The sequence below is a fragment of the Notolepis coatsorum genome, assembly GCF_963971535.1.
Source record: "Notolepis coatsorum genome assembly, chromosome: 2".
Taxonomy (NCBI): domain Eukaryota; kingdom Metazoa; phylum Chordata; class Actinopteri; order Aulopiformes; family Paralepididae; genus Notolepis; species Notolepis coatsorum.
Genome location: NC_140166.1, coordinates 205,261,633 through 205,283,059, shown reverse-complemented (window position 1 = coordinate 205,283,059; position 21,427 = coordinate 205,261,633). Strand labels below are relative to the sequence as shown.

Sequence of the window (21,427 nt, the reverse complement as noted above, 5' to 3'; positions counted from 1 at the left end):
TGCCAACCGTGTGTGTGTGTGTGTGTGTGTGCGTGTGTGTGTGTGTGTGTGTGTTACGTTGGTTACACAACGCATCCCAGACACATCCTAAAATCCACTCAAGTCCACCCATTTAGTCGACCAATGGCAGGATGATATAACCGCTCTCTGCAGGTGAAAACAGCACTCTAGCAGAGAGCAGACTACTACCAGGAACTAAATATAGTCCTCTCTCTCAGTGAGCATCCCCCATGGGTGGCTAACAGCTGGGCACATCCTACTTACGGAAAAAAGAAAACTAATTAAATAGAGTGAGGCATCATCGAGGAGGGAATTGTGCTGTGCTATCAGGTAGCGGTGGCACAGTGAGTGAATGAACGGCATGAAGAAAAGGTCTCGAGCTGTGAACTCTCCAGTTTCCAGCTTTGGTGCATTAGAAGTAGGGTTTGGTACCGAACTCTGTACTTTTAAGGGTACCGACCAAATTACATCGGTACTACCGATTCACCCTAGATCAATCTGTACCAAATTTCAGTACATTTTCATGTTTAGTACAAGAGTGTAATATGCTAGACAAGAGGGAGCATTTTCCACAAATATATATATTACTGTCCCGTCTCTTGGGTCTTTGGAATGATCAGACGAGATCAGAGGAGTTTGATAAATTTTACTGATGATGGCCAGATAATGTTGATATTTTAAACATTTACAAATATAATACGTAACATGATCATGCGATTTATTTTGTGTGGTGTGTTACAACAATGAATAACAAAATGTTCTAAATAACAATGTTGAAATTGAGAAGTTTGGACTTATTTTTTACAACTTTTCAAGTTTCAAGTACCAAAAAAAGGTACCGTTGGGTACCAATACCGAATTCCAGGAACTGGCACTGGTACCGGTAGTCGACTCAACCTCTTAGTCGAATGCAAAAAAACATATACATATAACATAAACAACAACATAAACATATATTTTGGCCAATATACAAATCCTTAGTCAGGGACAGGCCTAGCGTCTGGTCAACTTGTCCATCACAAAGTTGGAATGAGGCTTGGAAAGCCGTGGAGGAGAGATATAGTGTCATGTGAGCAACAAGCATGCGTTGTGTGTCCCCTGCTAATAGCCGTTGGCCAGATTGAATTATGTATGACCGGGCCCGAGCCTCGTGCATCAATCTCGACTGATAATGGTGCGCGAGTGAAGGTATGACGACAAGAGGAAACATCCACCGATATGGAGAAAGGAAGTCCGATGGCTATTGTGACGGTCATCGCAGGGTACAATACCTATGCTTTCTAGAACTCTAGTGAAGGAAGTTAGGAATGTTTGGACTGGGGCTGGTGGCAGCCTGGCAGGGTAAAAATTAACGATTTGTGGCACATATTCAGAGAGCTGGGTCAGGGTGTCCCCTTGGTACTGTAGAATGAATTGGAAAGGAGGCAGGGACCGTATATGTCACACAAGTGACGCAGATAGGAAAAGGTGTATTAGAGATGTGTGTCGAGCACAATGAAAGTGCTCTGGCCTCAAACAATGGTACACACAAAAGGCATGAAAGCATGCACCTTATCTATAGAAATGCTGGTACAACTTCCACATCGTTACAATGAATGGCCCAACTCAATTCAAAACATGTTATTCGTTGTGTGCCAAATCTCATGTGTCATAGATTTAAGATGATGAAGGCCAACGTTGTGATGCCACATAAAATTAAACATTGCCAAATAGGGTATCAAACCACCCAGTGTCTGGGGGTGAGAAGAATACTAATAAATTAAAGGAAAGTAAATACATTTAATTTGTTCCCATTTTGATTTGCCTATTGGATATGCTTATTTGTGTGCATACAGGCTCACGCTGAAAGAAGTTGACATGCACCCATCACTAGGGTTGGGTACCATTCACATGTGCAAAAAAAATCATTTACAAATAATTTTATCACCGAAAGTGCTTGTTTGTACCAATGAAACAAAGATCTTGTTCTGAAATCCTGTGAATTGTTACATGAGAGCGTACCACAAAAACGTTGTTGTGTTTAAAGCTAGCTTAGCCTCATCTAAAAGATAAACAGCGGTTTGTGTGTGTGCATTTTCAAATTGTGTCAACAACATGTCGCCCACTTTGCGTAGTGTTAATAGACTAGTATTGATACGGAAATGCAGTTCCATGATGAGCGGAGAGACCCGTTGCAGACTGAGTGGAGGTAATGGAATTATTATGAATGGTGACTGACGATGCGCATTCAGTATCGGGTATATTGCTGTGCATTATGTCCGATACTGAATGTGAATTGTCCGTCAAAACAGTTGGTAGTGTGTGTGTGTGTGTGAGACTCTTGCTGCTGCCATGCGCTTACCAGTTAGCATGCGCCGTCCCGCATATGGGAAGTTTTTAGGACGATTTGCCCACTGGCACTTTGGCGACCCCTAGTGGCCCGGGTGTGCATATTTTGTAAAACAATATATATATCGAATTGAAGGCTTATTTGTTGCCTGTCGATAGCAACAAAGTCAGACAAAATCCGTTCAGCGGTTCTCGAGTTACATGCCGGTATTTGAGGCTTGTGCAAAGTACACGGTATTGCGCAAAATACCACTCCAGACTCTTGGCGCAGTAGTTCCGTCAATCTAGATCTGATCTCGAAAATGATTGTGGAGGTGGCTTTCCAATGAGTGTGGCTTTCCAATGATACCCCACCTGGGGATGTATGAATCTAAAAAACTAAAAAAAACTAACGAGCGAAAAACAGGAAGAGAAAAACAGCAGAATGAATTGAAGTCTATGAGAAAACTGAGTTTTTCTTTTGTACACAGTTTACCAAAATCATTCACTCCTAATCACTCATTTCTAGGGGTGTAACGATGCTAATGTGTTAGAATCGATGCATCGATTTGAATGTTAGAATCGATTATAATCTAAATTTAAATTTTTTTTTTTTTTTTGTGTGTATTGTTTTTATTGGCCTATAGTCCATTCATCATGAGTGAATCAGTTCCCCCAGCCACATTTGTGTATTCAAATTTTTTGGGGGGAATTAACCGATAGAAAATGTATCAAAAATTAATCGAATCGAATCGTAGTCAAATGAAGAGATTTCATGATGCATTGAATCGTTGCCTGAATAATCGTAATCGAAAATTAATCGTTGTGAGGTCGCATCGTTACACCCCTACTCATTTCTGAATGGATCTTTATGAAATTTGGACATGTACTACATAAGGCTTCAGGCTATGGGTCCGTATGGATTTGTAAGCCATACCACCTTCTGGGGAAATACTACCTCTGGACTACTAACTACTACAGAAAAACTTGAGTAACAAGTTTTTCTACAACTCAAGTTCAGACCTATGTTACTCTATTACGTTAGCACTAAAAGTGGATTTTCTTCTGGAATCCGAAACTTCAGAATGTCATCTTTCAAAAGAGACCAGGCTCATGCATGTGCTATAAGTATAAAGTATGTTGTTTTGGTTTGCAAAAAAAGTATGCAGTCCTCAAAAACGAAAACTAAAATGGCCAGGAGACTCATTGCAGGTTAAGATGCGTTCTAAAAATGTAGTTCCCTAAATAATTACTCAAATGCTACTCTAGTAATTCATGCGAGTACTTGATCTGGGAAAAACTTACTCGTGCCCATCACTTGGTTTGCGCACATGAATGCTTCTTCTTCAACGGCGACTACAAGAAAATGAAGAGCGATGGAGACGCGTCCGACGAGGACGACAGTGGCACCGCACCATCGATGCAGTGACAGAACATAATCGATTATAAAAAATATATATTTAAATTTTTACTCTTGCTAACTTTTATGTTCTTTTACACTGTAGTGCTTTGGGATTTGCTCCACAACTATAAAGCGCCCTACAAATCAAATATATTATTATTATTAAAGCTAGTGCTCTGGTCAATCATGCAATGTGCATCCACTCAACTCATAGAAAATACAGCATCAGGCAATTCTAAAAGTATTGATACTAATACTGATAAAAAAAGAGTATGAACCGTTTTTAACAGCTGGGTGTCGAGATACCTTTCTAGTATCTGTATCATGAAACACTAGTAAAGACATTTATTTTGACATTCTGATTTAAGAACTTTCTAAATAAAAGTAAATTTATCTGACTGCTTGTATTAATTGATGAAAAAGTAGCCATGTGCAGTAATATAGATTATAAAATTGAGGATGTAATATATTATTGAGATGCATCGTAGAATCGAATCGTGGACAGCTGAATCGTAATCGAATCGTGAGGCCAGGGGGAGGAGCTAGATGACATCACTGACTCTACCAGCTATATAGCTTCCTCTGCTGCGCCACCAATGCAATGCATTTCCCAATGCTGAAAAGGTCTATGATGGCAGTGAAGGGGTCTCTGTCCGAGCCCGACAGTATGGTGGGTGACTATCAGAAACAACTCCCACCTATATCGACACAGCCTGTTAGGATAAAAGGTGCCTACCTGCCATACACACAGATATAGGGCTGAATGCCTACTCAGGTAGAGTGAATCCTGAGTCTGGAGAACTATCTGGCTGCCCTTATGCATCCTAGTGCTGTTGACATCCAGACAAAGTTGCAGCCCAAGCAGCAGCTGCACCAGCAGGTTGCTGCCCTGGCTGACAAGTCGTATGCTTGTGCAGCTCAAAGCGCAGCAGCTACCAACAACATAGCTCTGCTGTTCTCAGCCCGGTTGCCAATGGGGATGCCGGTGACAAGTACAACCACCAGTCCACCCCCTCTCTTCACCCCCCCTCATCTAAAGATCAGGTCTCTTTTGCTGGCCAGTTGGCAAAACATTCAGCCCCAGGTGTCACTCAGGTAAGTCTTCTTGGAAGACGAGTGGCCTAGCAGCCCCTCTTCCCCAGATGAAGGCTCCAAAAGACATCCACACCATCACCGCCATTATGGTGAATTACCTCCTCAACCAGTCTGGTGACATCACACATTCACCAAACACACCCATCATCCATGCCTCCAGAGAGGCACTGCGATCGGAGTTCTCCAGGCTTCCAGGCCAGGAAGGTGCTGTGCCCTTCAATGATTCAATGAGTGGCTCACCTCCAGAACATTACAGCATGGCAAGATCTATGCTCACTCAATCAGCAGTTTGCAGTGAGGGAATTCAGAAAGTCATCCAGGAGATTGGTTCACATATACTTGAAAAATGCTTATTCTCATGTGCCTATTTCCACCCCATAAGACCTTCCAGGGGATGGTTTACTACTTACTAGTACCAGAGAATGCCATTTGGATACTCACAGTATGTTCTCCAAGTGCATAGAGATGTCATTGGAACTACCAGAAGACATTCTGGTTCTGCGTCATTCAGAGGAAGGGGCTAGATGGCACACCAGACAGCTGACTCACTCTGCTGGGCTTTGCCATCGTGAAAAAAGAGCTGACCCCCTCGAGGTCATCAGAACCATTCAGAGTGCTCGAGTTCCTTCCACTACCACTGTATTATGCTGGAGAGTAGGGCTGGGCGATATAACGATAACGATAAATATCGCGATATATTTTAATAATCGATATCGAATATCGAAATTTAAAAAAAATCGAAAAATCGTTTTTTTTTTGTTTTTTTTTATTTTATTTTTTTTATTTTTTTTTACCTGCAACAGGGCAGTTTTAAAACCAGAGACAGTGGACAGACTTGTCTTTCTTGCCTGCAACTTAAAGTAATGGCTTTGCTTGTCCAAATGACAATACTGACCAAATTCAGATTTCTTTTTCTCTTGTCCATTTATTTTGTTTGCTTTCTAATTTAAAATACATTTTGAAACCGTCTGTACACAGTAGGCTATGTGTGCTAGCAGAACTAGACTCCAGTCACGAGTCACAGTGCACATGTGCGGTGGTTTGTCCACCAAAAAAGCGCCAAAAGATCGAAAATAAACTAGCAGAGCCAGAACTGTTCAACTCCTCTGGAGCCACAGCCAGCAGAGAAGCCGGTTTACTTTAGCTTTTAAACCAGCTGCAGCCTGAGAACTGGAGTGTGAGGGGATGTAACACTAAAGATGGCGGCAATGACAAAGAATTGCTGCAAAATAAACATACATCCGTTGTTAAAAAAAAAAAAAAAAATGTATACTTATAACAATTCGATAATTATCGATATCGAGAAATAAAATAAAATTATCATATCGTTATCGCGATATGATTTTTTTCCATATCGCCCAGCCCTACTGGAGAGTGACTCGCGTTCCATAAAGTATTGCTCATCTCTAGTTGTTACTGCAGAAGTTGTCCTTCTCTACTGTGAAGGTCTATGCTCCAGCAGGGCAAGTGTTTCACTCACATTTGCAACTAAAAATAGATATGTGCAAACTGGAAAGATTATTTACAGTGTGCACTGTGCAAGTAAAGATTCCATACGCCATATTATTTTACCCAGCCGGTGCTAATCGTTCACAAAATTTTGAAGCTACAATATCTACTATTCAGCCCTGCGTTAAGACATGTGAAAACACCTCTTGTGAGTCACAGCGTTTCTCTGTGCGCCGTTTGTGCGAGTGGCACTTCCACCAACAGCATTCGTTTACAGAGAGGAGACATGCTGTGAAAACAGCAGAAGGAAGACATTGCAGCCTTATATCCGGCAGAAAAGTTTAATCGCTACTGTGGGAGCATTTACAATATCTAAAAGATTTGTGGATTGGTGAAGACGGATATATCCAACATCACCACCCATCATTTTACGTCCAAGTCACAATAAAAACCTAAACTAGCTGCTAACTAAGCCCCAAAACAGTCAAACTAAGCCAGGAGCAGCTCACAGCAGGTGGGTTTACTATCGTTTTCCTTTGAGTTGATTTTGCGGGGATAGTTTGCTTTCCAGCTCCAAGTGAGGAATGGGAGGAGCCGAGCCTGACTGAGGGGCCTCTCACTATTCGGGTCTGTTCCATTCCGTACCGTCCTCATTCCGGGTCAGAGTGCGAACCCCCCCTCTCCCCCCTCTAGTTTGTGTGTACACTTCAGTCTTGGTTCGCTCCGGGTTCTGTTTACGGTTTGCGTTTTGAGCTTGTAAGCTTGCCGTAGGCGATGATGTCACGCTCGAAAATGTAAACACAGGAAGAGTGGACACGGTGGTGGAGACTGGATGCTGATATAAAATAAAATTTAGGAAGTTATATTTGAACCTCTGTTGTCAAGCCTTGTCAATATAACCCACCCCCTTTTCTCACGAATGGATGGTGTTGTAGAGTCCGCTTTTGAGCGTGTCCCAGGGCTAACGCTAAGCTAACGGCTAGCGCTAGTTAGCTTAGCCTATTACTAGTCTAGTATAGCCACTGTAGCACTTATTTTTCAGCAAAGAACGTGCAATAAACAAAACGGGTACATTCACTGTGTGTTCTGCCTCTCATTTGTTGATGAAACAAAACTAACATCAACACAATTGAACACCAAAAGCGGAGTTTAGTCTAATCGGCACCGTTTTGTTAGCTTACATGCTAATGGAATATGCCAGTATAACAGTATAGCATTGTGGCTAGCAGCTAAACACTAAGCTAACGGCTAACGCTAGTTAGCTTAGCCTGTTCAGCAGCTAACATCCCATCGCTCGTGGCAATTACATTGCATGTCATTGATCTACTGGTCGACCACGGCCGACTGGTTGGGCACCACTGGTCTATAGAAATAAATGCATTCAACAAGAAAGTATAGTAGACAGACATATCAATGGCAAACGCTAAGCTAATGGCTAACGCTAGTTAGCTTAGCCTGTTCAGCAGCTAACATCCCATCGCTCGTGGCAATTACATTGCATGTCATTGATCTACTGGTCGACCACGGCCGACTGGTTGGGCACCACTGGTCTATAGAAATAAATGCATTCGAACAAGAAACCAATGTATAGACATAGCATGGCAAACAAAATTGCCAGGCCTAATGCGAGCCAGGGAAGTGCTGTGCGTTTGTAATGTGGCTTCATGTTTTCATCCACTGAGCTGTGAGGCTCCACAATGCTTGTTTTTGGTTGAGGTCTGAACTCTCAAATTGCCCATAAATATCGTTTTTGTGGGTATTGTCCAGTTGTTGCTGTGTGGTTTTATCTGCCCAAAATTCAAGCAAGCATGAAAGCATATTACAGTAACGACGTTGTGTGTGTCACGCCCCCCGCTCCCACTGGCCCGCACCCGAAACCACCTATTTCACCGGTCCAGGTTCAGCGCCCCCGGGGACGAATCAGCGGGGGCGGGGACGGGGAGGGGAGTGTTCTCACTCAGACAGACACACCCTTTTCTGGTTCGACCCGCCGCTGATTCGACCCCGAAGAGTGAGTGAGAAAGCACCCTGAGACTCTGTGTACATTCAATGATTTTTAAGTAGCCAAACGTTACACTATAAAAACGAATTGGATAGTTGTAAATATTTAATTGGCTATATTTGGAATATTTAGGGGGAAAAAATCTACCGTCGAGCCCCATGCAGCCATCTCTGCTCGTCACAAGGGCTTAGATGAGCCGCCCTCTTTTAAAGAGCTTCCTCCAGGGAGCAAGTCAATAAAGCCCATTATATTATGAGCCTTATCGCCACAGTGGGATTTAACCTTTATCTTGTGTCTAAACCGGGAACCGGTTTTCAGCAAGCTGTCCGCTTCGTCAGTCCATCCAAGTAGTGCTGGGCGATATGGCCTAAATTTGATATCACAAATTGTTTTTGCATAATGATATTGAGATATTGCGATTGCGATAAAATTTGCGAGTATAATAATTTCTTTTTTTTAACAGCCTCACAGAGGTTTATTGTAAAATGCGGCTTGCATCTGGCCTACGCGGTGGGTCTTTTCAGGACAACGAGCCTGAAAATGTTTCTTTTTACCTGGGAATCGATACCGGTACCCAACGGTACCTTTTTTTCTGTACTTTACTCTCCCTCTCTGAAGTCTAAACTTCACAACACACAATCTAAAACCCCTTACCTCCCTCTCCCAAACCAGAAGTCAATCACACTTCAGAATGAATGGCCGTGGCGTGGATGAGGAAATGGATTTGAGACCTTTTTATTTTTGCGCTCGGTTTACCCGGATCTCTCTCTGACCCATTTCTGAACGGATTTTTATAAAATTTGGACCTGTACTACATAAGACTTCAGGCTATGGATCCGCTGTTTTCCAGCTTATACTTTTATTTATTTATTTATATATATATATATATTCAATTGCAACCACTACAGAAAAATGGGTTAACTGATACGTCTAACGCATTTCCATCATAATTATCAACCTTTATAGACCTTTGTATGTGACACTCACATCAATGGTGGAGGCAACCATGCAATGATGCCAACTTGGGTTAAGCGTCATGTTTTGGGGCATTGTCACCAGCTGAATGTACAACAGATAAAAAAAAACACACAAAGCTCATCAATGTGTGTGTGTGCTGGACTAGTGCAGGTCAGAGAGAGAGCGCGTGCGTCGCTTGAAGCATGACCTGAATTACCAGTAGACGAGCCACAGTACGGTCAACCGTGCTTGGCTGCACACAGCATCCTTCCCCGAGACCCTTTTTCCTTCCCTCCCTCGTCTCTCGCAGGGACTATTTTGGTATCAACGCAGAGAAGGCTCGCCTCACTGCCAAAAATGGAATTCACTAATAACTGCCGCTCTTCTATCGCCTATTTTTTTTCACAGCGCCGTTCAGCTGCAGGCTAGTGTTGTGAAGATGAAAGTAGACAACAGCCTAAAAGTAATCCTAAAATGTACGATTACTTTTAGGCTGTTGTCTACTTTCATCTTTGGTTTGGTAAACTCAAGAGGGCCCCTTCTCTCTCTTCATCTAGTATTTTCTTCCCGCCCCACACCTTCAACAACAAAGTTCTCTGATGGCATAGGAAATGACCTGTACTGTTCAGCATGCATTGATCTTGTCGCAGCTTCATTGGGGTATTAACATATTGAAAGCACCGACAGGAATGGGCCATTCTGGTGGTTATATCGGCAGGGAAAACACTGAACAGCAATGGGGAAACTGGAGCACAAAAGTCTTTGCTTTGCACGAGCTGGGGTCTGGGAGGGACAGCTCGCCTGGCTGCCAGCGTGGATGAGATCAATGCATCCGAGGCGCCCGGCTTCAGGCAGAAAACGACCCCTTCAACATTTCTGACAAGTCTAAACGGGCTATATGGGAGGTGAATGTGTTATGACAGGAGCAAGGGATGATCATGTGTGTACGAGAGGGGGAATTCTGCTGCGGTGACGTTTGCAGTTGGGAGGCTACTCGTGCCTTCCCTGGTGGAATTCGAGGAATGTTTAAATCAGTTTTTTGTTTTGGTATGAATGACTGATGGCGAAGTATCTAAACGGTCAGAATTCCAATGTTACAACTCAACCGCGTTTCGTGGCTTGCTTGCACCCCAGATGAGGTTTGTATCCCCGACAATGTTGACATACGAATGAATGAAAACTTTATTTAACAGATTGCAGAATGGGTACAATACAGTACAGCTCAATACACACAATTGTTAAGGGGATGTAGACCAGAGAAAGACGTTTGACATGTTTACATCAGGGTCCCCCATTTCCTTATTTGCTTTTCAAATGTTTGGGGTCACACAAATGTCACATTAAAGCTTTGCTAACGTTTCAAAATTGACTGAGTTACACACTATTATTAGCAAACTAGCTAGTATTCTTTGCCATTAACTAACGCTAGCAAGCTAGTGAACTAACGGTAGCTGACGAGATAAGTTAACTAACGTTTGGTCCGACTATACTGTGTTTATGATTGATGATCAGTATGACATAATAAACGCCCATTTGACAGCTGTGTCAAACGAGCAAGCAGGGCACCGGTGGCTATAACGTGATGACAACAATATTAGCTTGATGAGGCTAACAAGTGTTTAGCCAGCTAGCTGGCTGGCTAGCAGGCTAACGGTTAGCCGCTCAGCAACTTACTGTTGGTCATGGTCATCCTCCAGAAGTCCAGGAGCTGCTTGTTGTTCTGGATCCTCCACACTAGACACGTCTTCGGGAAGGGATTTGACGTGTGGCCCGCTGTTCTTGTTTTTCAGAATACCCTTTATCTGCCGCGGCGCTGCCATTCCACGCGTTGTCAGACTGGATGCTTTAAAAGTGGGGGATTTGATCTCAGCCTCAGGTAGTGAACTCAGGTAGTGAAGCAGGTTAAGTTGCAAAAGATGCCCGCCTTCATAACTATGCACTTCCATAAACTCAAGCAAAGCCTTGCATTCTATGCAATGACTGACTCCCATACGCGGCTTTAGCCAAAAGCCCTGCCGCCTGCCGGTATCGCCTACCACCACCTTGCCACCGCACCGACTAGCGGTAAGAGGGTAGCGGCACACTACACATCTTTCATACCATCGCGAGATAAGAGAGTAGTGTCACACTACACATCTTTCATACCATCGCGAGATAAGAGACTACACTCCTCTCATACCATCGCGAGATAAAAGAGTAGCGACACCCTACACTTCATTCATACCATCGCGAGATGGTAAAGGCTTTCACATTTGACTTGGAAAAGACGCCATATATGATGCGGCAAGAGAGTAGTGAAAGAACTTTTGATTGATTGATTGATTGAAAAGTTTATTAACAGATTGCAGAATGGGTACAGTACAGTACAGCTCAATACATACAATTGTTAAGGGGATGCAGACCAGAGAAAGATTTTCGTCTTGTTTACATCAGGGTCCCCCATTTTCAATTCATCATAACATATATGACATACATGACATACAGATAGACAGTACTGCTACATCTATACATTTATGAATGACATATCAGATTTGCAAATACAGTACTGTTTGTGATACAAAAGTGTCCAGAAAAGGAGTGTATATACATTTGGCATAGAAACTGTACATTGGAGGAGGTTGGTTGGGTGGGGTGGGGTTGGGTGGGTTGGGTGAGGGCTGTACATTGGAGGTGGGGGGGGGGGGGGGGGGGGGGGGGGTTGGGAAGGGGACACACACACATTTTACACTGTACATTGGAATATTGACAAAGCCTTACTTGGTCATTTACTGTACAACTAGGTTAGGACATTTGTAGGGGCCAGTTTCGAATTGCAGTCTCACGTAGGTGTTTTTTGAGAGTGTTTTTGAAGGTGGGTAGTGATTCACATTCCTTTACAGCTTTAGGCAGGGCGTTCCACATTGATGTGGCATAATTGCGAAACGTGTTTAGTCCCTTGTTTGAGCCGAATCTGGGTTTTACATGATTTGTGGAGCTCCCTCTGGTGTTGTGATCGTGGTATTCACTGACCTTTGGGAAGTATTTTGACATGTACATGGGTACCTTGGTCGCGTAGTGTATCTTGTAGACCAGGCCCATTGCAAGTTGCTGTACTCTGTCGTCTACTCTAAGCCATCCTAGGTTGTCAAAGTGGGCAGGGGTGAGGTGGGTTCTAGGAGTCAGGTCAAGTAGTAGTCTGACTAGCTTGTTTTGAGATGTTTGTAATTTGTTTTTTAGTGCCTTTGAGGTGCTTTGGTACCATGAGGTGCAAGCATAGTCGTAGTACCCTTGAATGAGTGCTCCTGCTAGAGTCTTCAGGGTATTCTTGTTTACCAGAGAGGAGATCCGGTACAAGAAACGCGTTCGTTGGTTGACTTTTTTTATTACATTGGATGCCATTTTGTCACAGGAAAGATTAGCCTCTAGGATGGAACCCAGGTAGGTAATTTCATCTTTCCTTGTGATAATATTGTCACCCACTGTAACCGAGAAGCCGTCGGTCTTGCTGAGTTTGTTATTTGAACCGAAGAGAATGGACTCTGTTTTGCCCATGTGTAATGATAGTTTGTTGTTATTACCTTTACCACTATGATAATGTAAATATTATATTAATAATATATATTTGTATATTTGATTGCATAGAACCTAGAGGTATGAATGAAGAGAACGTTTTAACCTGTTTCCTTTAAGTACCTTTTATCTATAAGATTATGGTTTAATCCAAGTGGTTGTTTCCTGCAAGAGGTATGTTGTTTATCCTTTGATGCTTAATAGAAAAAAGAAAAAAGTATGTAAATAAGTATAGGGGCTCAATTAGCCCTATAAACTATGGGCATGTTACATAGCAAGTTTCTGGTATGGTAATGCAATTTTTGCTTTTGCTTTTGTGTTTTTTTATATGTCTTTTATACGTTGTATATTTGTATAATTTGTATTTACTAACAGACTCTATTTTGATAGGTCTTTTCTTTTGTCATTGAGGACCAATAGACTCAGGCACACCTGCGCTGTGATGTCATTTCCTGCCAAGTCATTAACCACCTGTGTATATAACCATTATCTTGACTGCAAGTGCATTGCAAACTATAACACTGAAGAAGGAATACATAATTCCGAAACATGTTTGTTTCAGGCTGCCATTAAATTTTGAACCTGAGAGTGCTGGCTTCACTGCTTCTTTTATATATATTAGAATAAGTATAACCAAATCCCTGCCACCTGTATATATATTATTATTAGTATATAATAATAATAATAATAATAATAATAATAATAATAATAATAATAATAATAATAATAATAATAATAATAATAATAATAATAATAATAATAATAATAATAATAATAATAATAATAATAATAATAATAATAATAATAATAATAATAATAATAATAATAATAATAATAATAATAATAACTCGTACACCTTACTGTAAATTGTACCTAAATTGTACCTCATCCCATTTCTGCTTTGCACTATATAGTATTGTATATTAGTACACTGCATAGTATTGTATATTATATGGTAACTCAGTTACGTCTATTCTGCATCGAACATTGTACATATGTCTATACTGGGCCCTATTCCCCGTACCTGGTTCAACTAAGTCGATCAAGAGTCCCATTATCCAGATTCAATTAACCCGATGTTTGAAGCCGGGATTTTCCTGTTCCTCGAAGGTGGAGTCCCATTATCCAGATACAATTAACCCGATGTTTGAAGCCGGGATTTTCCTGTTCCTCGAAGGTGGATTCAGTCTCGTTAACTCGAACCAGACTTGATACTCAGGATCAGTGCGCGTGCCCGCCTCAGCTGAGAAGACAGCAAGTGTCGAGAGCAGAGATCCTGATTTTCTAACGGCATTGATTGATTGATTGATTTAAAACTTTATTAACAGATTGCAGTACGGCTCAATAGCCTCGCCGACAAGTTAAATGCATAATCTATAGGCACATTTTAAGTCCCTCATTACCCCAATCAATCAATCAGATTATATTTCTTTAAACGTGCCCTGCTGGCAGTAGGTTCATGGAATGGATAATCAAATGAGATCTTACTAGCAAAAATAATTAGTTCAACAGTTTCAGAATAAGGATACGGCTCTCTTATCCATTGATGGATGTATGGTTGATGTTTCATTTGTCTGCCACCGTGGTCTGATGGTCGAGCATTTTGTCTTTCACACGGACGACCCGCGTTCGAATCCCACTTCTTCTAGTTTTCTTTTTGAAATGTAAATACTTCAATTTGGTGCACGTTGAGAGCTATATAAAGAATGACATCCTCAATGCATGTAGATTTATAATATTTTAACTTAAAACTAGGCTACTTTTGCGTATAATCATTAATATTATATTCCAAAAAAATCATATTGGAAACACGGGGTCTCGAACTCAGGTTGCCGGCTTGCCAGGAGTGAACACTGGCCATTGGACCACTGTGCCAGACGGGATATATCCATTGTGTATCCAAGACCATCAATGGACAAGAGACCCGTGTTTAGAATATTTTTCTTTTGAATGAAGTTTTATCTCTTTATTCTCAAATGCATTAATCCCAGTTACAATATCACAATAACGTGTGAGTGATGATACAATTCAACAATCCTCAGATTCCTCGTAATTCATAATCCACAAAAACCACAATCCACTCATAGACACTTCAATTTTATGCTTGAATGAAACACAATCCAGGCGCTCCGTTAAACATCCACAGCGGAGAATATGAAAGGAATCAGAGCCAAACGAGCGATAGGTTTCAATCATTAAAAATATCCCAGCAGGTGCGGCTAGGTGGTGTAGTGGTCTAAGGCACTCGCCACCAGTGTGGAGACGCTAGGATTCGCGTGTTCGAATCCAGCTCTCCACATTGTTTTTCAGTTTGGCTGGTCGCCCGCAGTAATACACATTGGCCGTATTACGGGGAGGGAAAACTGAAGGGTGGGGATCGAACGTTGTGAACAAGCGACTCCTACAAGTCGGTTGGTGCGCCTGCGCAGTAGAATCAGGAAGTGTCGGGGGCAGCGTGAGCCTCCCACGCGTTACTCCTCGACACTGAGAGGTCGAGCTGCGCAGGTGAAAAGATGCGACTGCTGTTACCTCAAGTACCGGAGGGGACTTGTGCTATGTATGACTTAGTCCACATTGCAGCCGGCTTGTGGGAGGCAAGAAACAGCGTTCGTGACAGGGGAGGGTTGAATTGGATGATACGAAAATTGGGATGGGAGAAAAATATAGAAAAATGGGAGAAAAAGTGGATCAAAAAAAAAAAAATATCCCAGCAGGATTCACATTTGCAATGCTGCGCGTTGTTAAAATAACCACATAATGTGTACATCGCACCTAGCGAGCGCCACGGTATATATAACGTGCATTATTTAGGACAACGTGAATTTAGTATCAGCATTTTGGGTCTATTTTACATTTCAAAAGCCCCCTCTGGAAGAATGAAGCACAAAAACGTAATTCAGAATGGTATAATGCAGATCCTAGACTGTGAGAATAATTTCAGGAAGCGAGCTGTCATTTCTTTGCGGGGGTGTGGCCATGGTTCATCCAGCTAACTGAACTTAAGCCTGCTCTCGACCAGGCTCAAACTTTTTGATCTGTTGTCATGGTGATTTGGACAATCGAGCGTCGGGGAACAGAAAGGTCCGGCTTAAGTCAGGCTATACTGGAAATTATCCGGCTAACTCAGTTAGCCAGGTACGGGGAACGGGGCCCTGAACACTGTGACCTCATTTTCTACTTCTAATTTACATGCTATACTATGTTATTTGATACTTATCTTGTCTAGCACAGTCTCTGGAGCGTAACAGTAAGAAGCATTTTGTATGAAAGTATTCTGTACTTCTGTATGACAACTATTAAAGAAACTTGAAACTTGAAATAATAATAATAATAATAATAATAATAATAATAATAATAATAATAATAATAATAATAATAATAATAATAATAATAATAATAATAATAATAATTACTATATATACACTACTATATATGGAAAGGAATAGCATACAAACTGAGGAGAAGAAAATATGTGGATAAACTCAAATCTTTTAACCACTTAAATCCAGCCATCAGGCCTGAAATGCTTCACTGTGTTTAGCCTGTTGGCTTCAAACACATGAAAATGTTTCCATCTGTTGTAATAAATAAATAAACAAGCAAAGACAAAAGAAGTTCTAAAAGGCTGTGAAAATGAAAAAGGTCATTAGGGTCATCTCCACCTCCATAAATAGAAGAATAAAAACGTATGGTTATTCTATAACCCTAGTTACATGATACTGGCTGAGCATCTTGCTCTGCTACTGAGATAACCTCCTATCTCCTCGCACATAGCGTGCACACGAAACAAAAACAAATGCACCCACTTGCACGTGACCGCGCCACCCCCATGCGTCCCTATATGATGCCGGAAGTGGTCACGCCTCACCCTTCCCAGTTCGATTTCCATAAGCGGAAACACCCCCAAGGGACATCAGGGCGCTAAGAGCGAGACGCTCAGCCAGTATCATGTAACTAGGGTTATAGAATAACCATACGTTACATTTCAACTGGCCTCGCGTCTCGCTCTGCTACTGAGATAAGGGGCAGAGCGGACGCGCGGCCCGACAAATGCACCCCCTGAGGGCCCGTAAGCCCCAGTCAGGGAGGAGGGGAGTCCCGTCCACCCGCCCGTCCTAACGAAGGGGGGAAGGCAGTCAACTCCACCAAAGTGCGAAAAAGGGGGAAAATAGGTACACCTGAACGCACAGCACAGACGGGACCACGTGTGACACAGCACCCTGCGGTCCACACCCACACACCCCTGCTAGCCCACCTGATGGCGGGATGCTGGAGAGGTCCCGGACCCCAGGACCGCCTGGGAGACAGAACCCCCAGTCATGTCTATGAGGTAAAACCTAACGAAAGGACCCGGGGAGGACCAGGAGGCCGCAGCACAGATGTCCTCCACCGAGGCCCCCCCTAACAGGGCAGCAGAGGCCACCACACCACGAATGGAGTGCGCCCTGACACCCCCGGGGGGGACCAGAACGTCGGGGGACCAGAACGTCGTCCAGGGTAGAATAAAATTCGTATCCCCCGACGACGCAGAGGCCCCAGCGCGGTCTCCACGCACTTGGTGAAGATGCGAGGAGCCAGAGAGTAGCCGAACGGCAGCCTCTGGTACCCGTACGCTAAGCCCTGAAAAGGAAGCGTAGGTGTGTCCTAGGAGGGAAGATTGGGATGCGAATACACATCCTACAGGTCTATGGAGGTGAACCAGTCCCCCACCTGGCAGCGCTTAACAGGTGGGTGATGGTCAACATTCTGAACCTTCCATGGGACAGGTCCAGTATGGGTCTGACCCCCCCCCCCCCCGATTTCTCGGGCACCAGAGAATATCGGGAGGAAACGCCGCTCATCGCGTCCTCCCATGGGACCACGACGACGGCCTGCTTTGCCGCCAGAGAACGAATCTCCTCGGCCAGGGCTGACACTGCCGCGGACTCTGATAATAGAGTCTGTACCAAACGTGAGGGCGGGGCTGGGGGGAACCCATGCTGCGACCTCCTGGGCCTAGAGTTCCCCCTCTGACAAAAATGTTTAGATACAGGGAACCCTGCTCCGTCGACAGATACAACACCAGGCTCACCAAACACAGACGCCGGATGTGTGGTGTGGGAGCCGCTTGACAGCACAGCATTCTCATAGACAGACCCAGGCCTCATGGCGTCTTGTCCACATCAGGGACCCCCATTTTCAATTCATAGATTCACAAAAAGCACACCTGCCCTGAGCCTCAGCCCATCCACCCATGTAAAGGGTAAATAAGCCCCCGTTAAACCCCCAACATTAGACACTGATTGACCGTCAGCATGAATGGTTAAGAGGAGGGAAGACAGTAAAGACAGCCCTCGGCGGGGTACATGGGAACGGCGCCCCAACATTGTAGCATTAGCATTAGCTGCGCGCTAGGATACTTGGAAAACATCTAAAAGAAAGTCATGTTTTCCCAAATATCCCGCCCCCTGCGCCAATACATCACTCGGTCGTCTCACGAGACAACAAGCAGTATTACCCATGCTAGTATCAATGCCTGATAGCGCAGGCCCTACCTGTGCACGACTTAGCTCGACTGCTAACCGTCGTGCGACGTCCCTCGGTCTGCTGTCACGAGACGAGGAAAACCAAGGACAGGACCGCTGCGCTGTTAGGATGTGCCGAGAAGATTCCGGGGGCTGGTGAACTTCTGGCGAATACCCAACATTGTGTAATTTCTCCCTATGTTTCATAACAGCTCGTTTCACGAAGTGCACTGCTACTTCCGTGTTGGAAACGAAATGAGGAAGGGTGAGGCGTGACCACTTCCGGCGTCATATAGGGACGCATGGGGGTGGCGCGGTCACGTGCAAGTGGGTGCATTTGTTTTTGTTTCGTGTGCAGGTTGAAATTTAACTGGACTTTGAAGAAGTCTTTATTCATTGCACACATTGACAATGTCGTCATGCAGTGACACACACATGCGATGGGCGGCAGTGGCACACACAGATACACACACATGCAATTAATGAGAGGACAAAAACAATAATGATTCATATATTTAAAATTGTTTATTGAAATGCGGGAAATTTTTCTTCTGTTGCGGCATGTGGGACAGAGGGCTGAAATGCGGAACAAAAACGGGACGTTTGGTCACCCTAATGCCAACACTGATGGTCACTGCCGGAGTGGTCCCCTTCCCATTCAGTGTTCCTGCAGTTGGTGAGTTTGTCTACACAACAAAGAACTTGAATACATTGACTTTGAACATTCTGTAACTGTGAGGATTGGCTCGTTCCCCGCCACACGCTTCTTCAAGGTACTGTGTTGATTGGTGCATTCCCCGCCACACGCTTCAGGAGCGATTACCAATTCCATCACGCACCTGTCGTAGTTTGTGATTAGCGCTCCAGAGGCTTCATATACTCTGACCTTCTTTCAATCGTTGTCGGGTCGTTTTGATTACTACTGCTACTGCCTGTCTTCCCCCCGTTGTTGTGCCTCGTCTACTTTCCCTCCAGGACATCTTTGGATCGCCGCTGGTGAATATCTTGATCATCCGTTTGGAGCTGCGCCTCGTTGCCCGCTTTACGCGTTTGCGCTTTGGTGAGTTTTGGAAACAAACCTTTTTTGGATTATCTGTTTTTGTGTGTTTGGATCACACTGAAGAAGTACCGTTTTTGTTTTGTACTGGACTCAGCTAAATTGTGTGTTTGGATAACACTGAAGAAGTACCGTTTTGTTTTGTACTGGACTCAGCTAAATTGTGTGTTTGGATAACACTGAAGAAGTACCGTTTTGTTTTGTACTGGACTCAGCTAACTTGTGTGTAGTTTACACCGAAGATCAAGTCACTTGTATTTCATACTGGACTCAGCTAAGGGAGGACTGAACTGCACTGCCTCTGTTTCTGATTCAGAATTGTTATTTGGCTCTTTTTGATTCTGTAATAAATACGCCCTAGTGTTTGGCTAACTCTGAACTACCTGTCTGTGCCGTGCTGTTGAGGTCGGTTTCAAACCCTAACAGTAACCAAAAGGGCAATAAAACTAAAATGGAAACTACGAGACCCTCTTCTTGGGACCAAGTAAGGTTTTGTCAATATTCCGATGTACAGTTTTGCTTGTACAGTTGTACAGTTTCCCCCACCCTGTCTACCCCACCCACCCACCTCCAATGTACCGTTCCCCCCCACCCCACCTACCCAACCTCCTCCAATGTACAGTTTCTACGTCAAATGTATATACTCTATTTTTTCTCTTTATACTCTTTTTGTATCACAAACAGTACTGTATTTGTAAATCTGTTAGTGTTATGTCATAAATGTATAGATGTAGCAGTACTGTCTATCTGTATGTCGTGTATGTCATATTATGTTATGATGAATTGAAAATGGGGGACCCTGATGTAAACAAGACGAAAGTCTTTCTCTGGTCTGCATCCCCTTAACAATTGTGTGTATTGAGCTGTACTGTATTGTACCCATTCTGCAATCTGTTAATAAAGTTTTCAATCAATCAATCAATCAATCAATCTGTCTTTCTTTTTTAACACTGAAATGTGATTGTAACCAAACAAAACGCTAAACACAAACAAAGGGTGAACAAAAAGTAGGTACATTTGTCAGGATGAAGGTAGCCACTGGTAAGGTGATGGTGTTGTCTATGCTGATGCAGAGGGACATTTGGCTCAAGCAGTCTAACCTCGATGACACCAGGAAGAACCCGCTGCTGCACACCCCCCTGTCTCAGGAGACTCTTTTCAGCTCCTCCGTCGATGTGGTCGCGGCTGCCTGTAAGTCCATGGAAGAGGAGCGGTCCCTGCTGTCCCACCACTTCCTTAAAGCAGGCTGGTTCTGGCACACCTCAGGCTAACCCTCGGCAGTCCCAGTGCAGCCAGACCTTCAGAGATTCCCACTGGCATCAAAACGTCAGACGGAAACAGCGCCACTGAGAGGGCCACAGAGCAGCAGTGCAAATCAGGCAACCAACCAGGTATCTCTGGGCAGACCAACTGGGGTTGTCCTGCTACACCCAAGAGAAGAAAATGACTGGTACACACTCCTCATTGAAACTTGAATTATAAAATACGTTGTTCCTTTTTTTCCATGTACCCAAACATGTAGGACGTAGATTGGATATCTGAAATGACTTGATTTTGTTGATATCCAAGGGGATAGAGATCAAAGAGCTTTATTCATCATTTCACTTCTAACATTTTCGGTAATTTTATGTCAACATACCCTCTGTGAAGAAAATGCAACACGATTGGAAAAACAAGATTTTCATCGTACTGAATCTTATAACACAAACTGTGGAGCAGACACATCAATGAGATTTGTCCCAAACCCTTCCAGGCAAAGCTGACGATTTATCGTTATAATTATATATAATAATATGCTAGAATCAATCATGTGCATCTAGGCATCTACATCAATGACAAACCGCAGTATACATTTGTGTTCTGCATTTTGAACCCAGGTTGTGCATAATTGCATTATATGGGTGGATCAGATTATATTATAATATATATATAAATAATATAATAAAGTAAAACACCAGCCCTGAAATACACAGGCAATGCGTAGTCCAGACAGCATGTGTTCCTCAGATGTATCAGCCCCCACCCAAACAACCTGCCTTCACCTAATGAGCAGGGCAGACATCTGCAGGGTGTCTGTATAGATCTCAGTGAGGTTGATCTCCAGA

The 21,427-nt window shown here is 43.3% G+C and overlaps 1 protein-coding gene across 1 annotated transcript in view; it reads right to left on the bottom strand.

The window, feature by feature from the left end:
• ppp1r2 (protein phosphatase 1, regulatory (inhibitor) subunit 2) overlaps nucleotides 1-11,255 on the bottom strand; it is a 55,948-nt gene extending 44,693 nt beyond the window's left edge. The window contains exon 1 of the mRNA XM_084309114.1: nucleotides 10,887-11,255. Coding sequence (XP_084165240.1) covers nucleotides 10,887-11,203 — 317 coding nt within the window. The 5' untranslated portion in view covers nucleotides 11,204-11,255. The remainder of the gene's footprint in view (nucleotides 1-10,886) is intronic.
• Between the last annotated feature and the right edge of the window lie 10,172 nt (nucleotides 11,256-21,427).